General features: G+C 41.2%; 2 protein-coding genes and 1 pseudogene across 2 annotated transcripts; all 3 read left to right on the top strand.

Moving 5' to 3' along the window:
* The first annotated feature begins 36 nt into the window (after window positions 1-36).
* LOC139453374 (circumsporozoite protein-like) lies at window positions 37-22,915 on the top strand. The gene is made up of 4 exons (XM_071235054.1): window positions 37-86; window positions 22,381-22,449; window positions 22,570-22,674; window positions 22,747-22,915. Exons 1-4 carry the CDS (start codon window positions 37-39, stop codon window positions 22,913-22,915), a joined length of 393 nt encoding a protein of 130 aa, XP_071091155.1.
* On the top strand, window positions 8,139-10,061 carry LOC139452900 (uncharacterized; annotated as a pseudogene).
* LOC139452074 (uncharacterized) lies at window positions 14,967-15,653 on the top strand. Its single transcript, XM_071233386.1, has one exon. It carries the CDS (start codon window positions 14,967-14,969, stop codon window positions 15,651-15,653), a length of 687 nt encoding a protein of 228 aa, XP_071089487.1.
* Window positions 22,916-23,699: the final 784 nt, after the last annotated feature.

Raw genomic sequence — 23,699 nt, 5'->3', positions numbered from 1 at the left:
GTATATTGGTAATAAAACGTTCGTAGTAGTTAGTATATGCACACGACAGGACAGCCAGGAGTGGAGCTGACAACCAGGAGTTATACGTGAGTAACATTGTATAATGTGACTCGTCAGTCGGCAATGTTACTGCTTTCTCACATTTGTCTGTAGATCGGCCAGTCTTGGTCTCGCTTCACAAAGCGATCTTAGTGACAGACGATTGTAGCTCCCATGCTTTGATTGATACTTATGGTAGTCGTAGGTCTAAGGTCGCTTTGTGGGCGTATCTCAGGACAGGTAAGCCATTAAATTTAAGTATGCATTAATTAAGACACTTGCAGAGACCTACTAACAAGTAATCAATGAGATGAGCATATAAATTATGGGGACTTTATTCGTGACTCTTTATGTTTATATTAGTGATCTGATTTATGAACTAAGAGGAAAGGACTGTGGTATATTTGTATATGGACTACATTTCAGTTATGCTCGCTGGTGAGACTATTAGTCAGCGCAATACCCGCAAATCGCTCTTAACTCTGTTACACAGTTTGTATATGACTGGAGATTAACTTACAATGCCACTAATAGCCAAATCGTTATATTCAGTAGATTGAATTCCCAAAATAATACCTTCCCTTTTCGTCTTGGTAGTGTTCCTAATGGAACATTAGATAGAGTAACATATGGGGGGTGTCATTTTAACACTGAACTGACATGTACAATTATGATAGTGCGATGTTGCCGAAACGCAAGACGCACAGAAAGCTCACTCAATTCTTTAGGATCGAATAGTTGTGATCTCCACCTTGTTGTATGTGCTCCATACGGTGGTCCATAAGGGACATGGAGTCTGCTTTTCAATATTTTGATATTTCACTTACTTTTATTATAACCTTTTGCAAATTAACACAATTTGTCATACAAATATGTGATAAATCATGTATAAAAACAACCGAAAACATGGAAAATGTACCTTCGGGTAGCTATTGAATCGCTGAAATGTGAAGCGAAAATGTCATAATCTAAAATTGAAATGTCAAAAACGAAAATGTCAAAAAGTAAAATGAAAATGTCAGCGATTCAATTTCTTCTTTATGCATGATTTATCACATATTTGTATGACAAATCGTGTTAATTTGCAAAAGGTTATGATAAAGGTAAGTGAAATATCAAAATATTGAAAAACAGACTCCATGTCCCTTATGGGCCACCGTAGCTACAATATGGCACCGAGTGGCTCTCTCTACTAGCTACTGTGCCTGTGAGCACGTGGTTTCAAATACTATTCAGATATTCATTCTAGGCGGAGGTAAAAAGGGGCACGGGTGGCCCAGTCGTCTGAGGCGCCTCGATTCACGGTCCCGGGTTGCGTCCCTTGGGCACGACAGAAACCTATGATTGTGGGTTCGAATCCCGGTGTTTCTGGGTTTCACCGAAGTGGTAAACGTCTGAGACCTGCATCACTTCAAGCTTTCCTCCAACATTAAGCTGACACGCTGTGATATAACTGGAATGCTGTTAAAAGCGGCGTTAAACCCAACTCATTCATTCACTCATTGGCTCTGAGAATATCAGAGATATTGCAAATCATCGGATTTTTATTCTGGAGGAAATATAGATTTCATTCATTCATTCATTCATTCATCTTATGGGATAGCTGGTTTTCGCGTCCATAGTTAACGCATTTGCACATCGTTCATTGTTTATTCGTCAGTGATCTTTGCTTGTGACAATTGGAGTCCATCCACTTTAGATGTCGCTCGTTGACTATATACAGCTGATAAATAATAAAACTGTGATCTTTTACCAAGTCGTCTATTATTTCTTTATTCATATTTCACTAACACCCTAGTTAGAGGAGCTCAGCTCCGGCATAATCCACCAGGCACTAAGCCTCACACCTGTATACTGTAATAACAATGCTGACAAGCTATAGATCGCTGTGACCATTTCCGTATATTGATGTCTGTTTCACTAATGCAGTATTCTTTCATAACCGCCATCAATTCTCAATGACAACGATGAACTTGATTCAATCGTTTGTAGTTAAAAACCGGCCATCTGGTTTAAGAAGGTGGGGACAAACAATTATCTATTCCAGAAAATATTGTGCAGAAGCTTCTTCCTTTGGTTTAACGAAAGACAATGTTCCATTGATTTTCTGAAAATGAAATTCTCCAGCTTTTGCAGAGTAAAAACTGTACCTGTTGCTCAGCGTACGGCATTTAGCAACATACTGCAGTCGAACAAAACAACCGCTGTTGCTCTTCCTCTGAGCAACTGAGGCAAATCTGGGGTTCGAACCCGCGAGTAGCAGATCCTGTTAGTTACGGGACTCCTTCAATGTACTTAAACAACCGGGTCAACGGTGCTCACTTTGTTTTCCATACATTATTAACGGATAACGTATTAACGATATAGAGCTATGTGCACACACACGGATATAGTCTACAATAATATAATACTATTAGAGTCAATAACGAAGGAACGAAACAAAATGGAAACGACAAATACCATTTCCAGCATCCTCAATAGTCTACAGCCTCCGCCACTGCTGCTCCTATATCTAAATAAGCACAGATTTATTTGATTGGGCGGCTGTCCTTTGTTCTCGTCAATTTAGGCAAGTAAATAGTAGGTGAGGTGAGGTAAAGTGGGGTTTATTTGGCGTCAGGTAAAATTATCCAACCTTGCGCTCTCCGCAGAAGCTCAATCCACCAAACCACAGAGACTGACGTCACGGAATCCCACACGATACAAACATGCTGAGGACATATTTTGCCACGATTTCCATCCTGGAGACAAGAATGTGGTGCTGTTGACCTTTTCTGCCACGGAATCACACTGGATACAAGAATGCGGTACTGGGAACATATTTGGCCACGGTATCCATCCGAGAGACACGAATGCGGCGCTGGGGCCCTATTTTGCCATGGAATTCCTATGCGGAAACGAGCATTAGGTGGGGTCCTATTTTCTCACGCAATCCCTACGAGGTGAAAAGCATACGATGCTAGGACCTATTATTGAAAGGGAATCCCCATGGGGATATAAGAATGATGTGAGGTCCTATTTTGTAACGGAATCCCTTCGAGGAGACATGCATGCAGTGCTGGGAACCTATTTTACCACGGAATCCATACAAGGAGACAAGCATGAGGTGGGATCCTATTTTGCCACAGAATCCGTACAGGGAGACAAACATGAGGTGGGGTCCTATTTTGTCCGGGAATATCTACGAGGAGACACGCATGAGGTGGGGGTCCTATTTTGTAACGGAATCCCTTCGAGGAGACACGCATGAGGTGGGGGTCCTATTTTGTCCGGGAATCTCTACGAGCAGACATGCATGATGTGCTGGGAATCCATTTGGCACAGAATCCGTACACGGAGACAAGCTTGAGGTGGGGTCCTGTTTTGTCATTCAAACTCTATAAGGAGACATGCATGCAGTGCTGGTGATCTATTTTGTCACGGAATCTTGACGAGCAGACATGCATGCTGTGCTGGGAACCAAGTTTGTCAGGAAATCCCTACGAGGAGACAAGCATGAGGTTGGGTCCTAATTTTCGAAAGAAATCGCTTCGAGGAGACGAACTCGGTGCTGGGGACATAATCCGCCACGGAATGTTCACAGGGCATTAATACATACCTCAATATCTCTGAATAAACATGATGAACGGGTAACATGTAAAAATGTTGCATAGCAAAGATTATATCACTTGATAACAAGGATTTATTGGTCACATAGGAAAATGTAATATGATATAAGGAAAGCGTTTAACAAAATAAAATTGATAATAAAATAAGGAAAATTAATAACAGAATACGCGGAAAACACACGTCCTACAGAAGGGAAAAACACAGGTCAAATGTCATTTGTTGATTATATGTCTGATTATAACCTTATTTGGTATAATTTATATTGGTAATAAATAGTTTTAGCAGTCAGTATATACACACGACAGGACAGCCAGGAGTGGAGCTGACATCCAGAAGTTATAAGTGAGTAACACTGTTACTCCTCGGTCGGCAATGTTACTGCTATATCACAGTTGTCTGTAGATCAGTCAGTCTTGGTCTCGGATTCATACAGTTTGCACATCGGTTTTCCGATTCATACCTCGATGAACCGAAAAAAATACACCGTCAATCCTTAAAAAGACCTTATTATACTTACCACCGTCAACATTTCATTTAGGAATTCGAATGTAAACAGGATGTTGTGGTTCTCTATTCATTCTCTATTCTATTGCTATTGTGGTACGTTGATTTATATTATAACAATATATTGTTATATAGTGCTTGGATTCATACTTCTATTATGGAAATGTTCTTCATATTATTATATATCATTAGGGCTCCAAGCTGAAAGGCTGTATAGCCCTATTTGTAATCGTTCGATTTATTATTATTATTATCATTATTATTATTATTATTATTATTATTATTATTATTATTATTATTATTATCCTTATAAAGTATTATCTATTATTCCGCCGAGTTTTTTGTACCAGACCTAGCAAAATAACCACTGGTTCGATTTCTGTGTATGTAGACGCTGAATACTAGTGCCCGCCAAAATCCCAAGGTCGTAGGCCCAATGACCAAGGGTAGATAACGGAAAAACAAGTACTTTTTGAGGATATCTTTCGCCCTATTGCTCCGCAACAGTTTGTTCGGTTACTTTCAAGCCTTGCTTGAGTTGCTTGACATGTTTTGTTCTTTGATTTTGGTCATTGGTCACGTGATTTGCAGCCATATTGGATTCACATTTTTCATAGTGTCTTCAAACAACTCCGAGTCCACGGCATGAAATGCTTTCAAACTTTCTGAGAATTGTCTCCATACATAACACATCAAACCTTGTTAGCCGATTTTGGATATCTTTTTGAGTTGCGGAAAAATTGGATTTTTTATTTTGATCATTTTCTTCACCGACATTTTACTTTAAAGATCATATCTTGTAAGGTTCTCCACAGAACTATTGAAAGGTAGCCAATTTCGTAGCAGTACGGAATTTGACGGAGTTGGTACAAGCAAACCCTTTAATGATTCTAACATGAGGATTCGAGGTCGAAGATGGGTATAGAACACCCTTGGACACCCCGGCACATGCAAATGTCGTAACGGCGATGTCCACAACCGGTGCTTACATTTCATAGCGTTAGCACAAGCAAGCCCGATGAGGATTCGAACATGGACGTTTGTGCACAGAGTTACTTGGAGCCCGGCATTGCTGCATGCATCTTTTTTTAAAAATAATAATAATAATATTATTATTATTATTATTATTATTATTATTATTATTATTATTATTATCAGAAGAGTTAGTTTGGTTTTGACGAAAGTTTTGAAATGAAATGAGATCTAGTTAATCTGGACATGTTTTAACCAGTCGCCTGTCACATTCTGTGTTTCGTAATGTAAAATTAAAGAGCTAAAATTGTTTAGGGGAAATATACCGCCTTTCGTTAAAGTTAACCGGCCTATGTGTTGTTGAGCGATTACCTCCTTCAGCTATAGGCGTAGTATCGAGCTTTATCACGCACTGACCTTGCAATGTTGTACATCGTTTCTTTTTCAAGCTGCATCACTGAGAGTGAGTGCATATGTATCGCGCACTCAGTCGTTCTCCCTTCACACTGTTATTGCAACTTATTGTTCAACATGATTATACCAAGTTTCTATAAATTATGACTTTGTTCAATAGACAACACATGTAAAACAACGAGTTTGATACTAGAAATCTGTAATTAGTTGTCTTCATAATCACATGTATGGCGCTTGCTGTGCATAGTTGAGCACAGTATTGTTTCAAGTAGTTCACTGTGTGTAATGTGTGAGGATTCATTCCGTTTCAAACGGCTTACGGCACTGCATGGTTTATTGTTTTAACAGTTTTTCTTAACTTCCGGCAGAGATTATACACTCGTATATGTTCTTTGTTTTTGGATGCATAGGCAATCAATAGGTTTGTCTGTAGTTTGCAATTATTTTCCAAAAGGATAATACGGTTGCATGATGTAGTCACATTCTTCTAAACATACTTCAAATCTAAACACAAACCCAGTTAAACAAAACGGAACCGTACACAAGAGTAATGAGTGAGTGAGTAACTTGGGTTTAACGCCGCTTTGCATAGCGGGGTTGCGGCACTATTTCCAACACGGTGATAATATTAAACCGCGGTGGACATATTAACACCGCAGTGGACATAGTTTTCTGTACTTTCATTTTAGTTTTTGACATATTCGCTTCACATTTCAACATTCAATAGCTCCTTGAAAGTAGATTTTCCATGTTTTCGGTTGTTTTTACACATGATTTATCACATATTTGTATGACAAATTGTGTTAATTTGCAAAAGGTTCCGATGAAAGTAAGTGAAATATCAAAATATTGAAAAACAGATTCCATGTCCTTTATGGGCCACCATACATAATCTACATTTCATATTTACATTTTGATGCAAAATCCCACATTGAAAGATTCGTGTGTGAAGTGACGGGTCTTGAGCAGCAAACAGAAAGCCTTTTGTTTCACTTTTCGGGCCAGGCGACTTTATCCAAGCGAAGGACTCTGCAGGGTTGCTGATCCTCTCAACACACAACACATAAACGCGATGCAGTGGTCGTTCAAATAGCCTGTCCCTGAAAAAATTGAGTCTTGGCCGATTTGATATGGCACTTCGCTTGGTTGACACTCATTTCTGTACCGTCCAGCAGTACAGAACCATCAACATAATTAACACTGACATTGATATTGCGTCCCACATCCTTGGCTCGTTTAAGAAAACGTGGGAATGCCTTGTTTTTATCATGAGTCTTGACACGCTTCACATGAGAATCATCAGACAAATAAATGTGTACAGAAGTGCACAATACAATTCTATCACGAAGAGACTCCACATTAATTAAACCATGTCCATTATAATTGGTAAATATGAGCTATTGAACTAAGAGCAGGGGTGGTTGGATCGTGACAAAGCAAAACTGTTCATTGTGATGTAAGTCAACACTCACTCACTCACTCACTCACTCACTCACTCACTCACTCATTCACTCTATTAAAAAGGAACTGTGGCTCTATATGACAAATTTTTATTCCAAATTAAAAAAACATAAATATGTAAAAACTGAAAGTCAGGACTGCACAGGTTAATAGCAAGGGCCGACACAGCTTTTTTAAAGAGGGTGCATTTCTTATTTGGCACTTCATGTTCAGTGATTGCAAAAGCCCCCAAACAGTAGTCTACAATTAGTAACTGGGCAGGGTATTTGATTATTTGCGCAAGGAACTGGGTCAAAATATCCTACCTTTACACATGAACCAACAAATGAGCCACTTATAGTGTTGTTACGCGTGTAAATGTAATAGAACCTACGTGTTTACGTTTTCCGTATGTGTAAGTGATTTGTGTGTTAGAAGGAAGTGAGGGAGAGGCGTTACTCACCACTGCACATCCTCAATCCCCGCCCCTCTGGAACTTTGGAAACATCACACTTCATCCAACTGCACGTCTGGCATGCTACTGGACAAGAGGCTGAGCCTCTTCGCGGTTGAGTCCAGGTTTTATTTTGACAGCAGTGACGACCGTCAGCTTGTTTATCAATACGTGTTCAATAATCGATAAATAATAAATAAATAATTGTGTTCGTCTTATTGTTGTTACATTTATTATTAACTACTTAACAAGTTTTCCGAATGTATAATGCGTATGATCTGTGTGCTACACGGAAGCATACATGTATGTATGATCAATCCGCGTCCCTCCTGATTAACGCATTTCGCGTGTCGGTACACATTCCTTGAGTCGGTCTTCCCCACTCACATGGATCTACATCGCCACCCCCACAGAGACTGTTTAGGTGTGTTTCCTTCTACCTCATTTACCGTATTCACTGTGACCAGCCTGTAACACAGAGACAGCGAGTTTATTTGCACCATACCCTTGCTCGCACCATACGTTAGCGCGCCATGTCATAAATGAATATCTGTTCAAAGCAGCGGAAAAATCTCACTCTTTCAAATATTCATACTGTTCTCGGTTTCAAATCCCATTTGGTTTGTACGATCAAGACATTGTTTAATTGAATGATAATACACTGCATTTTCTTCTTCATGCGTGTTGACCCTTTTCACATAACTGAATGGCTCAAGACGCAAGACAAAGGAATGTGAAGATGTTAGAAGAATTGAGAATTCGCAGTTTAATGGCCTCTTACATGATGTTCGAACGGTCAACAAATTACGGAAGCTATGCATTTTGGACACTGATTGTAGCTAGCATTGTCATGGGTGTGGCTGCTGCTAATCTATGTCAGTATCTCCCCGTGGGTGATAATAAAGATTTGGCTTCTGTCTCTAAGATGGTCATAGGATTGGTCTCTGGATTTTCAGCTACCTTTAAAACTGGCAGAATCTTTCTTCTTGAATACTTTGAAAAGAAAGAGAAACTCTATAACAAGACAGCAACAGTTTGGCAAAAACTGGAGTTGGACATTCGTTAATTTCTGAACTATATCGACACAGCCACGGACGAAGATATTAGAAAGTTTACAAGTAAATGTATACAGCAGCGGGATAATGTATGCTCTAAGTCCAACCAGAGGGAGATACTTATGACAACTATCATGATGATCCCGAAATACTGATAGAGAAGTATCGCAAAAAGCAATCTGTCATTGCGAACATTGCACAAAGACTCGAGGTGGACGAAAACGTGAAGTGTAAGCAGAGCAAGAATCAAAACCAAACCAAATGAAGAAATGGGTCGTTTGTATTGTGCTTGTTGTCCTATAAGTCTCTATTGTCATGTTCTGTTTATGGTCATGTATTCGACGATCGATGAACGACGTACATCACTACTGGCTAGAAGTTCATTCCCTTTACACGCATGGGCACAACGTTACACGGGTGACAACGCGTGACACACTCATTAGAGGGGGAACAAACTTTTGACCAAAGGAGTGAGTGAGTGAGTTGGGTTTAACGCCGCTTTTAACAATATTCCAGTTATATCGCGGCGTGTCAGCTTGATGTGGGAGGAAAGCCCGAAGTGATGCCGGTCTCAGACGTTTACCACTTCGGTGAAACCCACGAGCACGGGTATGGTGCTGACAAACCTAGAAATATAATCGGGGCGAACCGGGATTCGAACCCGCAATCATAGGTTTCTGGCGTACCCAAGGGACGCAACTCTGCACAGCGAATCGCGGCGTCTTAGACGACTGGGCCACCCGTGCCCCCAACTCTTATTTAGATAGATAGTTAATATCTGATAATTTAAATCTGACATGCTGTAGTATCGGTCGTTGTTAAACAATAATCTTATCTTCTGTTTTCTTTAACGACACTAGTTGTGTTGCGGTGCTTGCTGGATATAATACAATTATCACTGATCCCCCTTGTCGTACCTGGTGAGCTAACAATGCCTAAGATAACCATGAGATAGATGCTTTCGACACGTTGCTCTTTGGTTTATTCAAAGAACAATACTTTTACATATTATGCCAACCCATTTCTGGTGTCCTTCGCCATGACATGGCTGAAATATTGCTCCAGCGCTATAGGGCCATACTGAGTGACTCACATATAATGCCAACGTGTTTGTAGTGACTCCCATAACAGCACGAAACAACCATGGAGTTATATTTACTTATCAAACAACACTTTAACAACTTCACAATTTCGAATTTCGATATACATGAGGTGAGGTGAAATGGGGTTTAACGTCGTGTCAAAGATTATTGCACTTAAATAGCGACGTGCATGCACGTGTATGTGTGTGTGTGTGGATGATTGTACTAGTCCGGATTGATGCCGTTTATAGTGCTAGCTCACTGAGATACCATGCCGCAGTTTAACATGAATACCCCACTCAGACACAGTATACTGACTCCGAGCCGACCAGTCCTTGTTTTAGCCCCTTAATGCCGAGCGCCAGACAGGGAAACAACAAGTACCATCTTTCAACGTCTTTGGGTATGACACAGCCAGAGGATAGACCTTGTTGTGATATAGGAATAGTCAATGCGTTTCTTTTTCTGCAGCTAGTATTTGTTTGCTCCTGAAAAAATATATCCAATACAGCCTATGCAAGCCTATGATATTTTGCAAGTCTGAAAATGAAGAGAGTCTCTTTGCTCCTTTTTCTTATATTTTTATCCTATCATCAACAGTCATTGTAACCAACTGATACACGGGTAAGTAACACGTCAGAGTTGATCTCCTCCGTTGTTCATCCATGTTGCTGATATCCTATCATCAACTGTCATTGTGACCAACCGATAAACAGGTAAGTAACACGTCAGAGTTGATCTCCTCCGTTGTTCAACCATTTTGCTAATATCCTATCATCAACAGTCATTGTCACCAACCGATACACATCTAAGTAACACGTCAGAGTTGATCCTCTACGGTGTTCATCTATTTTGCTAATATCCTATCATCAACAGCCATTGTGACCAACCGATACACAGGTAAGTAACAGGTCAGAGTTTATTCATGATAAACTGCAACATGACTTCTCAGTAGGATAGCACTATAAAATCGTCCGGACTATTACAAGCAGGCACCGACACGTGTATGCTCGACGCTATATAAATGCAATAATCTTGGACGCGTCGTTAAACCCCATTTCACCTCATTTTATGGGAGTGTGTCTTTTTATTCTGTGAAACATCTTTAACCCAGAAGCACCGTCTTCGGAGCGACTACGTACTGTTTGAGGTGTCAACATATGTATGCATTTACATGTGCAAAAGAACAGTTCTCAACAGCAAAACTTACAATACAATGAGTACACGTCAAACCGTTGAAACAAAATCAATAAAGGCTGTCGCGGGAGTTAGTGTTAGGTAGATTTAACGTGTCCCAATTGTCAATTAAAGCATTGTCACCAACTCTCCCCCCTCCCCCCCCCCCCCCCCCGCACACCCACCCCTACTCCCCCAACCCCCAACATATGGTGACTTTAAGACAAGACTGAACGTATATCATAAACAGATCATGTCATGTCGCAACATGGTATAATGATGTAATCTGCACACCAGTGCACTCCAGACAAATTTACCGAAGCAGAAGCTTTGTAGCCCAAACTTGCAGGTAAGTCAGCTACAAAACGTGTTTATATCAAAGTACATGATTTTATATTATATTTGAGGCAACTAAACTACGATTTAAACCATAACAAATTCAGTGTCTGTTTATGTGTGTGAGTCTGTCTGTCAGTGTCCGTCTGTGTGTGCGAGTGTGTCTGTCAGAGTGTCTGTGTGTGTCTGTCAGTGTGTGAGTTTGTCTGTCAGAGTGTCTGTGTGTGTCTGTCAGTGTGTGAGTGCGTCTGTCAGTGTCCGTCTGTGTGTGTGTGTGAGTGCGTCTGTCAGAGTGTCTGTGTGTGTCTGTCACTGTCCGTCTCTGTGTGTGTGAGTGTGTCTGTCAGAGTGTCTGCGTGTGTCTGTCAGTATGTATGTGTGTGAGTGTGTCTGTCAATGTTTATGTGAGTGTGATTCTGTCAGTGTGTATGTGTGTGTGTCGGTGTTTGTGTGTGTATCTGTGTGATTCTGTCAGTGTGTATGTGTGTGTGGCTGTGTGTGGCTGTCAGTGTCTCTGTGTATGTGTGTGTGTCTGTCTGTGTGCATGTGTGTGTCTGTCGATGTGTGTCCATGTGTGTCTGTGTGTATTTCTGTCAGTGTAGGGTATGTGTGTGTTTATCATTGTGTGTGTGATTGTTTGTTTCTGTGTTTTGTTTAACTCCGCATTCAGCAACGTGCACTGTATGTAAAACTATCTGGTAATCGTGGGTCAATGCTTTGGTGACAAACAGGAATAGCTCATGACAGACAACCCGAATAGAGAACCTTCAGAACAAAACATTTTACTCGTAGGGGCAAACCTAGATACATAATCGGGGCGAAACTCTGATTTCAACCTACGGCCATCCGATCCACAGGTTGGTCACACGTCAGAGTTGAATCAGTCAGACGTTCTGCATCCATTCAGTTAATATTCTCCCAGTGAATAGCCATTGTGACCACCCGATCAACTTTTAGTCTAACAACAAGCATTGGAGCTCAAACTAGGACCTAAATTCATTTCATCCGAGACACTTTTACAAATCAAATCCTGAAATTATGAACGGGAATTCACAAATATCTCCAGGAAAACGGCAACAGTGACACTGATTTATCATGATGATAACTTGATTAGATAAGAACTAAAATCTAGATCTCAGGACCCTGTTAATAAGGACATTACCGTCCAAATGAAGACCGTGTTATCGTATCTTGTTATTGAAATATGTTACATATATATAGTAACCTCACTTTGCAGGGGCAGTCGGGTTGCCTAGTGGTTAAAGCGTTCGCTCGTCACGCCGAAGACCCGGGTTCGATTCCCGACATGGGTACAATGTGTGAAGCCTTTTTCTGGTGTCCCCCGCCGTGATATTGCTGGAATATTGCTAAAAGCAGCGTAAAACCATACTCACTCACTCACTCACTCACTCACTCACTCACTCACTCACTTTGCAACCACACTGCAAGGTATTAAAGGTTATTGTGTTTAAGCACAGGGGCATGTCAATAGCTCACACAGTGGATATAATTAGTGAGTGAACTCAAATAAGGATTAATGAGTCTCCATGATCATATAAGGTTTGTTTACTTCATCATAATCGGCGACAAAACCTTTTCCATATACAATAGAGATTGATTGTACAATTCTGACTATATCATGAGTATGTGTTATGAATCACTATCAAATAGTGATGATACCAGGTGTTTGTGAAAAAGGTGGGCGTATCCTGCCCTATCAGTGGCACCAGTCACAAACACACGCAAAGGCAAGTCAATTGTTCACCTTAAAAAAAAAACACGGACAGCGGACATCATTTTTGTCACTGAAACGTAAATTTTGGAAATGTCCTCCACATGTCTATCATAAAAAAACAACAACTTTTGAAGACTTTACTGAGGACTTAAATGGTGTAACCTTGATCAAACAAGACACTTGCAGTGACCTGTGAACAAGTTATCAATGACATGTGCATATAAATACTGAGGACGTCTAACAACTTCATTGCGAAATGACAAATTCATTTGTGAATGTCGAGTTTATTCCCAATATCGCAGTTGATCATGGTCTTTGGTAGGGGATGGAGGTATACATTTCCTTGAGTCAATCGTTTAATTACGTCTCCTCATCTACATCGCCAACCCACACCAACATACCCCGAAAGAATAATCAGGTTTAGATTGGTTGACAATCAAATAATATATATAGTGGTAATGATATTATTCAGTAAAGAAGTTATTCAGTAGCATATATTTAGTTCGGCATTGACAGAGTTAAATAGTATTTTCACATGATTTAACACTAAATGCTATATCAAGTTACATCGGATTATACAAGAATTCAATGCATGTTGAAACGGGTTGTCCCATGCACGGGGTACGATGACACGATGTGTTATCTACCAAGTCATCAAGCCCTGACGACGCGTTCTTTTATGTCGCCTGTTTCGACAAACATAGGTTGCTGGGGACCAATTCTAACCCGGAATCCCCACGGGTTTAAACGTTTCAAATGCGTCGATAAAGCTACCGTGTCGCCGCGTCTTAGTGTGATAGGTTTGTATATCCTGAAAGAATTAAACGCTGAACGATAAGATGGTCATTGTACCTGTGATTAGATATCCAAAACTTAACTGCATTTGTATGTAGAGGGCGGTCGGGTAGCCTAGTGGTTAAAGTGTTCGCTCGTCACGCCGAAGACCCGGGTTCGATTGCCAACATAGGTACAATGTGTGAAGCCCATTTCTGTCCCGCAAAAAAACCCGGGTGCGATTCTCAACATGGGTTCAATGTGTGAAACCCATTTCTGGTGTCCCCTGCCGTGATATTGCTGGAATATAGCTAAATGCGGCGTATAACCATACTCACCCACTCACTTGTATGTAGAACTCTCTGGTAACCGTAGTGCCAAGTAGGACCTAAAAGTTGATCGCTGAAATTATCCTTGTGCTTACGATTAAATGTCACTGCATTTTTGTCCGGCAACCGTGCTAAACAGGAATAGTACCGCCGCTGTCAGTGCTGATGGTGGTCATAGCTGATACTGACTTGAACTGACAAATGCCCCATGCCCCTTTCACTCTGAGATGACGTTGAGAGAGGACATGTGTGGACACTGTCATGATGACTTCATGTTTCATGGACATCAATATGTTGTCCTCTTGCTATTTCGATCTGTGTTTGCGCATATATTGTGTGACATGAAAGTTAAAGTGTTAAAGAACACTGATTATCCAAAGCACCCGGCGTTGACCATGTTATCGATTATGTTATAATGTTATATATACCTATTAACTTGTTACATCCATGTTTTCTTCTTGGTTAACATGCTCAACACTGCACTCAGTAATATTTCCTCTAAATGAGGATGACCTGTATGGACCATACAGTGATTTATGTGATGTGCAATTAGCCAATTAGGAGTCCTAGCAAAGTAATTTATAACCCAATCAGCTTTTCTGTGCAATCAAACTTTATGATATACAATGAAACCATGTTAATCCGGATGTTACCTTCCCGGTGAAATCGTTTAAAATTAATCCATTTACACATTTCCGGATTAATGAATTTGGGGTATGTAGTAATGTTCCTTTTAAACGCTCCCAGCAGTAACCGCGGTTTCCGAATAAAGGGGTTCTGGATTAATGAGGTTTCACTGTATATCAATCAAGCAGTTACCTTCATTATACAGAGGTAAACACAAGGCACAAATTACATCTTACAACTTTAGACAGTGTAAAAAAAAGTTATATTTTAGTGAAATAATGGGATATATATACATAACACAGTACTTGAATGCAAAGATGAAGATTTACTTTCTCACTGACGTTGAAAGTTGTTGAGGGGAGTTACAATTAAATTTGATATTTTAAATTTCCTTTACAGAGACTTCCTATCTCCAACGAAATGCCAACCACCAGAGGTAAAGCTCAAAGGGCAGCTGATGCTCAGCCTCAGCCTCAGCCTCAGCCTCAACCAGTACACCAGGATCAAGTCATTGAAGCATGTAGAGAGTTGTTAATGGATATAAGAATTCGCAGCATGATAGGGTCTGATATCATGTACTACCAGGCAGTCTCATACGATTACTGGGCGCACTGGATGCTCATAGCAGCTAGTGGAATAATGGGCGTGGTTGCAGTAGGCTTATGCCAGTACATCCCTGTAGGGGACGGATGGATCACTGATATAACTAAGATAACCATGGGATTTATCACTGCCACAAGCGGCACCTTCAAAGCTGGCAGCATGCTTCTTCATAAGAAGTTTGAGAAGAAGCAGAAGCTCTTCAACAAGGCAGGCGCCGGATGGCAGGAATTAGAGTTGAACATCCTTCACTTCCTTGCTACTACTGAGGACACAGACAACAGAGATAAGTACGAAAAATTCACAAAGGACTGTATAGAACAACAGACAAAGTTAAAGTGTATGGCAATAGCAGAGAAGAGTCTGAGCATCTACATGTCTAAATCCACTGAACATTTTCCCAGTGCCATTGTGGCGCGATATAAGTACAAGAGAGATTTCTTCGCACGTACTCGAGCTGAACTTGAAAAGGAGAAATCCTTCTCCGCAGAATCTGGAGATGACTGATTTATCTATTTAACGTGCCACATTTTTGTGGGGGGTGGGGGGGTGGGGGGTGGGGGGGGGTGGGGGTGGGGGTGGGGGTGGGGGGTAAGGGGTGGGGGGTGGGTTTGTGGCTTCAACTTTCCAATATTTAACATTCCCTTTATGCCGTGCAATATTCAATCAGTTACGGCCTTTGGTGTCTACATTTCACACCTTTTTGAGGTATAATAGAACATGCTCTTTCTCTTTCTAAGCGTCATACGTCGGAAGATATTTCAAAACATGATGCATCAGTGACCACAAGGATGTCTGATGCAATTCACTATATTGACTTGTACCATACGTTCCATGTATTGTTTTGTTTATCCGATAAACAATTGACTTGCATGTGCATGTATTTGTGACGAGTGCAATCGGTGGGGAAAAATATGTTCACCTAGTCTCAGCACAATTTCATAGTGATTAATAAACTATAAAAGTCAAAGCGAGGGAATAATCAGTCTCGATTATCCGCAGATTTCTTTGAGCACAAAAGGCAAAATAGGGGCGAATAAATTATGTGAATAAATCATTGAAAATCAATGACACCATGTGTTCGTGAAAAAGGTAAGCATTTCATGCTCTACCGATATCATCCGCCACTCACATAATTTGCATTAAAAATGTAAGTGAAACAATGTACCGTTCTATTGGATGACGTAATGGTAGACGCCGGGGTCACATAGATAGCCTAGTAGTCGAGTGGTTAAAGCTGAAAGCCCAGGTTCGATTATCAACTAAGTACAACATGTAAAGACCAATTCTGGTGTCATCCTTTTTTCTTATGCAGGAAAATGATAACAGTGGCATAAAATAACACTCAATCACCCAGTGTTCGCTCAAAAGGGTTAACATATCCTGCTGTAGTGGTAGCATCCGCCACTCACACAATTGGCATAAAAAAGTAAAAACAATAAAAACAATATTCATGATATAGTCAGAATCACACACTGGACTATGCAAAGATTTCTTATGAATATGGAAATGGTTTTGTCGCTTTTATGTATGTAGTTATCTTTTATTATAAACCTGACATTTTCATTGTTGTATCGATCACAAATGCTTTATAACGTTTAATGTTACTTTTCAAACATGTAATATAATTCAACCATTGTTAAAGTGAGCGTTGATTCCACCAACAATGTTATTTAGATCATTTAGATAGATCATATAGATTATGTATTTTCATTTAGTATGCAAACATGGTGTTGGTTATTTATTATTGATGTACGTCCTGAAAAAAGCTTGCTGTCGCTTTCTGATTCTGAACTCCACACTTCAAGGTTAACCATTTATAAGATGGAAATGGATCGAACATAAGTTTTGCAATTTGTCTACACAACATCATGCATTATTGAATATATTTTGTGCGTAGTGCTTATCTTAATATTTATTTGCTTTATAATACTAGTATACTTGTAGTTATTTAATATGCTTGGAAATAAAATCAATTAAATAGCAATATTCCATCGCCTTGTTTCCCAAATGTAGATACTATTTCATTTATTTCAAAGATAATCCTTTTTTCTCAGTTGAATACACATCATGTAAATTTGGGAGTTGCCTAATCTTTTATGTGAAAGAACTCCGTCTCATATCAAAGAATTGGAAAGACATTTTTCGCCATTTTGGAGTGAGACTGTATGGTCTTGTATCTTAAAATTGTGTCAAAGATGCATATGGCACTTGAGGTTCTATGGTTTGCTTGTTTGTTTGTTTGTTTGTTGTTTAACGCCGCACTCAGCAATATTCCAGCTATATGACAGCGGTCTGTAAATAATCGAGTCTGGACCAGATGACATGCATCAACCAAGTCAGCGAGCCTGACCACCCGATCCCGTTAGTCGCCTCATGCGACAAGCATAGTCGCCTTTTACGGCAAGCATAGGTTGCTGAAGACCTATTCTACCCCGGATCTTCGCAGGTTTCTATGACGTCCGCGTAACCACAAATGACTCTACAAGCATGCACTACTTGGGACATAATTTGCCACGGCCTCCCAAAGTGATACGAGCATGCAGTACTGGGGACATATTTTGCCATTTATTTATACAGGGAGACAAGCCTGCAGTACTGGGGACATGTTTTGCCACTTACTTCTACAGGGAGACAAGCATGCAGTACTGGTGACATATTTTGCTCCTGACTCGGACAGGGAAACAAGCATGCAGTACTGGGGACATATTTTGCTCCTGACTCGGACAGGGAGACAAGCATGCACTATTGGTGACATATTTTGCCACTTGCTTCAACAGGTAGACATGCATGCAGTACTGGGGACATATTTAGCCATGGCCTTCCAGAGATAGACAAGCATGCACAACTGTGAACCCACAGCCATTGAATGTTCCTGGTCATGTTCAAACACCTAAAGGAAACAATGTGCGGACATTTGATCTCCCATAAAAACAGGTACATTATCTAAGCACGCACAAACACAGACGTGCGGAAAGGTATGTCATCATGTGAGATATACAACTACGGTGTTTGAATTGGTTGGTGTTGCCACAACACAACATAAAAAAGTTTCGCAATATCCGCTATTATGAATCTGTTGAATGGTATTAGCATGTGTAAAGTTGTATTTCGATATGTTCTGCATTGTCAACACCAATAAAGCCGGGGTCATTGTCGGGCGTGGGACACGACTTGACAGAAAAACAAATCAAGCTCGAATACCTTATGTATATATGATATATTTTCCAGCTTATATTTCATTTCCGTTGTTTTATGTCGTCCTTCCATTGTGTGGTACAATGAAGATACACTACACTTGATGCAGATAATGAATTTTACACATAATATATTTTATATTGTCCAAAAAAGCTCTCAGTATCGCGTATTTGGCACAGTGGACTAATGCTCTCAATAATGGTTGCCAACGCTGCCAAGGGAAGATTGTGCCTCGCTTCAGTAAGTGCATTGTCGAGTTAATGCCCGGAGAGCGGATGGTCAAACCAAAAGACGTCAAAAGGTGGTACTTTTTGTTACCCTGCCTGGAGCTCGGCATTAAGGGGTTAAAACTAGGACTGGACGGCTCGGAGTGTACTGCGTCTCAGTGGGCTACCACTATGAAATTCACACACACACACACACACACGCACGCGCGCGCGCGCACGCACGCACACACACACACACACACACACACACACAAAACACACACACAAAACACACACACACACACACAAAAACAAACAACAACAACAACAACGTTTCGTTTGATTGTTGTCTAACGCCGCACTCAGCAATATTCCGGCGGTCGGAAAAATAATCGAGTCTGGACCGGATAATCCATCATGAGCATCAATCCACACAATTGGGATACGATGACATACATCAACTAAGTCAGCGAGCCTGACTACCAGATCCCGTTAGTCGCCTCTTACGAAAAGTATAGTTGCATATCTACAGCAAGCACGAGTAGCTAAATTTTACCCCGGGTCACAAATACACGTGGATGCACGTCGCTAAATACGTGCACTTATCTTGAACGCAGCGTTAACCTCCATTTCACCTCACCATCTCACCTCAGAAGTCTTTTTATTTTCCTTGAAACTTTTAGGTGTACTGGTGTTCAATTAGGCTTAGACCTCCTGAGTTTTATGAAGGTTAAGTTATTTGTTTGGGATTGAAATTTAGTTATATAACAAAACATATGCCTTCATATTAGAAAACGTCTGGTTATTATAACTCCGAATTACAAATGTTTTATAGGGAGAAACAACAGGAGTTGTGCTTTATGCAAGCTTGCGGTACTGGGAACCTATTTAGGCACGGAACCCCAAGAGGAGACAAGCATGCGGTACTGGGAACCCTTTTAGGCACGGAATCCCAAGAGGAGACAAGCATGCAGTACTAGGAACATATTTAGGCACGAATCCAATCAAGAGACAAGCATGCGGTACTGGGAACCTATTTAGGCACGGAATCCCACGAGATAACAAGAATGCGGTCCTGGGAACCTATATAGGCACGGAATCCCACGAGGAGACAAGAATGCGGTACTGGAAACCTATTTAGGCACCGAATCCCACGAGGAGACAAGCATGCGGTACTGGAAACCTATTTAGGCACCGAATCCCATTAGGAGACAAGCATGCGGTACTGGGATCCTATTTAGGCACGGAATCCAATCAAGAGACAAGCATGCAGTACTGGAAATCTATTTAGGCACGGAATCCACGAGGAGACAAGCATGCGGTGCTGGGGACCTATTTGGGCACGGAATCTCACGAGTAGACAAGCATGCGGTACTGGGAACCTATTTAGGCACGGAATCCTATGAGGAGACAAGAATGCGGTACTGGAAACCTATTTAGGCACGGAATCCCACGAGGAGACAAGCATGCGGTAATGGGGACCTATTTGGGCACGGAATCCCACGAGGAGACAAGAATGCGGTACTGGGAACCTATTTTCACAAGGAGACAAGCATGCGGTACTGCGGCCTGTTTTGCCACGGAAACCCTTCGCAGAGACAATCAAGCAGTACTTGGTTCACATTTGCCACGGAAATCCTACGAGGTGACGAGCATGGGTGCTGGGGACCTTAACCTCTGCTTCGGAAAACACATAGCACATTCATACACACATCTCTGGATAAATGAGTATCAGGTAAGCGGCACGTCATTTTAAAGGTCAAAGCTGTGTTGGTCATTCTTGGCGATCAGTTGTAATTCTCACTAGCCATTGTGACAAATCCATCCCCATTTATGTCCTTGCAACAGAAAACGGGTGGTGGGTAAATATTCTACCCTCAGTATCTCCACGCAGTTATTAGGACAACACAAATTAACATATAAGCGTGAAAGCATCATGATATAGAACATTTGAAAATAATTGACTAAGGAAAAATATCTCCTGATAACAAGGACAGGACTTACATCTAGTCTCTGAAATAAATATATCGTACAGAAAAAGCCAGTTGTTCAATTATCTTAATAAAATATAATAAAAAGGAGCCCAGAGACTGTCTTCATTGTCAGATACTGATGCAGATTCTTATACTGCAGTAATCTAGACTTGCCAAACATTATAGACTTGCATGAGCTGTATATATATTTGTATCAGAGTCTGTAAGAGAGACTAAACAAGGACTTACGGGTCATTAATGTAAATATGAAACCTTTATAAGGAAAATGGATAACACAGGGAAACACACACGCCCTACAGAAGGAAAACAAACAGATTAGTCAAATGTCAATGGTTGATACGACTGATAAACTTAATGGGTGTCATATCTGTACTTCATATTTGTAGTAGTCTACCACGTGACTGATATAACAAGCTGAAGAACTGTACATTACATGCACACGACAGGACATCCAAGACCGGAGCGACAGCCAGGAGTTATACGTGAGTAACGTTGTGCAATGTGACTCCTCAGTCGGCAATGCTATATCACTAGTTGTCTGCAGATGGGCTAGTCTAGGTTTGCCCCCAATGAAGCGACCTTAGTGCTAAGACGATTGTAACGCCTATGCTTTTAATAAGACTTACTTCAGCCGTCTGAGAGCGAAACCCACGACAGGTAAGCCAGTGTTTGAAAGGTTGAGTGAGTGAGTGAGTTTGGTTTAAAGCCGGTTTGAACGGTATTTCAGTTGTATCACGGCGTGTAGAATTACAGAGGGAGGAAAGTCCGAAGGGATGCTCATCGTCTACGTTTACAACTAATGTGAAACCCACGAGCAGGGGTATGATGCAAATAAGCCTTGAACATAATCGGGGCTAATTTGTGATAAGATGTAATGGCATACCAAAGGACTTGGCCTTAGGTATCTCCTCCCGAATGAGGAAATGACGTTATGCAAACTACAGTTAGATTGATAGCGTTTACTGTTACTCAACGAAACATCGACATCCATAATGACCGCCTCCGTGGCCTAATCGTAGAGCGGAAGGTCGGTGGTTCGATCCCCGGCCTCGTCATATCAAAAGACGTTAAAAGATTATACTTCTTGTTACCCTGCCAGGTGCTCGGCATTAAGGGGTTAAAACAAGGACTGGTCGGCTCGGATTCGTGTCTGGGTGGGATGTTCATATTAAAACAGCGGACTAGTACAAGCAGACACACACACACACGCACGCAGGCACGCACGCACGTCACTTTATAAGTGAAATCATCTTGAACGCGACATTAAACCCCATTTCACCTCACCTCACCACATTGACATAAATACCCTGAAAATGCATACCCAGGAAATAAAAAGTTTTACGCATAGATAGGCAACGTCCTTAAAGGGTCATGACTGAGAACTCACTTAAGGTTATTGTGAGTGTGTGAGTGAGTATGGCTTTACGCCGCTTTTAGCAATATTCTAGCAATATCACGGCGGGGGACACCAGATATGGGCTTCACACATTGTACCCTTATCGGGAATCGAACCCGGGTCTTCGGCGTGACGAGCGAACGCTTTAACCACTAGGCTACCCGACCGCCCCTAAGGTTATTGTGAACTTAAATTGCATTGTGCATATCAATATAGAAGTTAACTATTGCTGTAATTACGCAGAGACGATGTCTTAGGTATACACGTAGCACATACACATTACACATTACAAAATCGATATTTAGAATTGTGGTCCTCTTTAAGTGCAGGAGATGGATACGAATACAGAACATGAATACAATGTTGAAGATACAATAAATTGGGGAGGTTAGTTGAATGACACGTAATTTTGATATTCTAAATATCTTCCATTTTTTCAGTGACTTACTATCACCAACAAAATGTCAACAACCAGAAGTCAACCTCAAGAGACAGACGAGACGCACCCTCAACCTCAATCCCAGCCTGAAACTCAACCTCAACCACAGCCCCAAGTACAGGCTCAACACGAGCCTCAACCTCAATCTGAACCCCAGCCTCAACACGAGCTTAAACCTCAACCCAAGCCCCAATCTCAACCGCAACCCCAGCCTCATGCTCAGGCTCAACCTCAGCGTCAAACCAAGCCTCAACTCGAATTTCAACCTGAACCTCAACCGCAACCCCAGCCTCAAGCTTATGCTCAACCTCAACCTCAACCTCAAACCCAGCTTCAACTCGAGTTTCAACCTCAACCACAAGCCCAGCCTCAACCCCAAACGGAAACCCAGCCTCAACCCCAGGCTCAACACGAGCCTCAACCTCATTCTCAAACCCAGCCTCAACACGAGCCTCAAACTCAATTTGAACTTCAGCATCAAGAGGAACATAAATCTCAGCCTCAGCCCCAACCTCAAGCCCAGCCTCAGCCTCTAACTGAAGCAAAAAGCAAGGTCATTGAAGAATGTGAAGTCTTGTTATCCGAACTAAGAATTCGCAGCATGATAGGGTCTTATATGATGTACGAACAGTCAGACAAGTACGCTAACTTGTCGTTCTGGGCGCTCATTGTAGCTAGCCTACTTATGGGCGTAGCTACAGCGAATCTGTCCCAGTACATTCCCGTGGGAGACGGACTGCTCCCTGCAATATCTAAGATCATCATCGGAGTAATCACTGTAGCGACCTGCACCTTCAAAGTTGGTAGCATGTTCCTACTAGAAAACTTTGAGAAGAAGCAAGAGCTCGCCAACAAGACAGGCGCCGGGTGGCAGGAACTCGAGCTGGACATCCGTCTGTTTCTTGACTCTGCCGACGACACAGTCACCAACGAGATGTACAAACAATTCACAAGGGATTGTATACGACAACGGAGAGAGATATGCTGTCTGTCAAAACCAGAGAAGGCCATATACAGAAAGTACAACGAAGAATCCGGTCACATTTTGAGGCCATATATGAAAAAGAAATCCGTAGTCGCACAAATTCGAGAAGAACTTGTCAAGGAGACATCCTCTCGAGAAGCACCTGGAGATGACTGATTTACCTTTCTAATCTGAAACATTTGTTCTTTTAAATGCTTTCCCGCTGTTTTACGAAAATACTTTATGCTTTCAAGGCAACTGATGTACCTACACGCCTGTACAAGAGTAAATCTTAATAATTACGAATTATCTGTGACGGCATGTTGTATTTCCTTAATGTAATGTGTACCAGACAT

Source organism: Haliotis cracherodii, unplaced genomic scaffold (assembly GCF_022045235.1).
Source record: "Haliotis cracherodii isolate W230 unplaced genomic scaffold, xgHalCrac1.p SCAF_9, whole genome shotgun sequence".
NCBI classification, from domain to species: domain Eukaryota; kingdom Metazoa; phylum Mollusca; class Gastropoda; order Lepetellida; family Haliotidae; genus Haliotis; species Haliotis cracherodii.
Note: the sequence above shows the minus strand (reverse complement) of the source record. Positions and strands in the feature narration are given on the sequence as shown.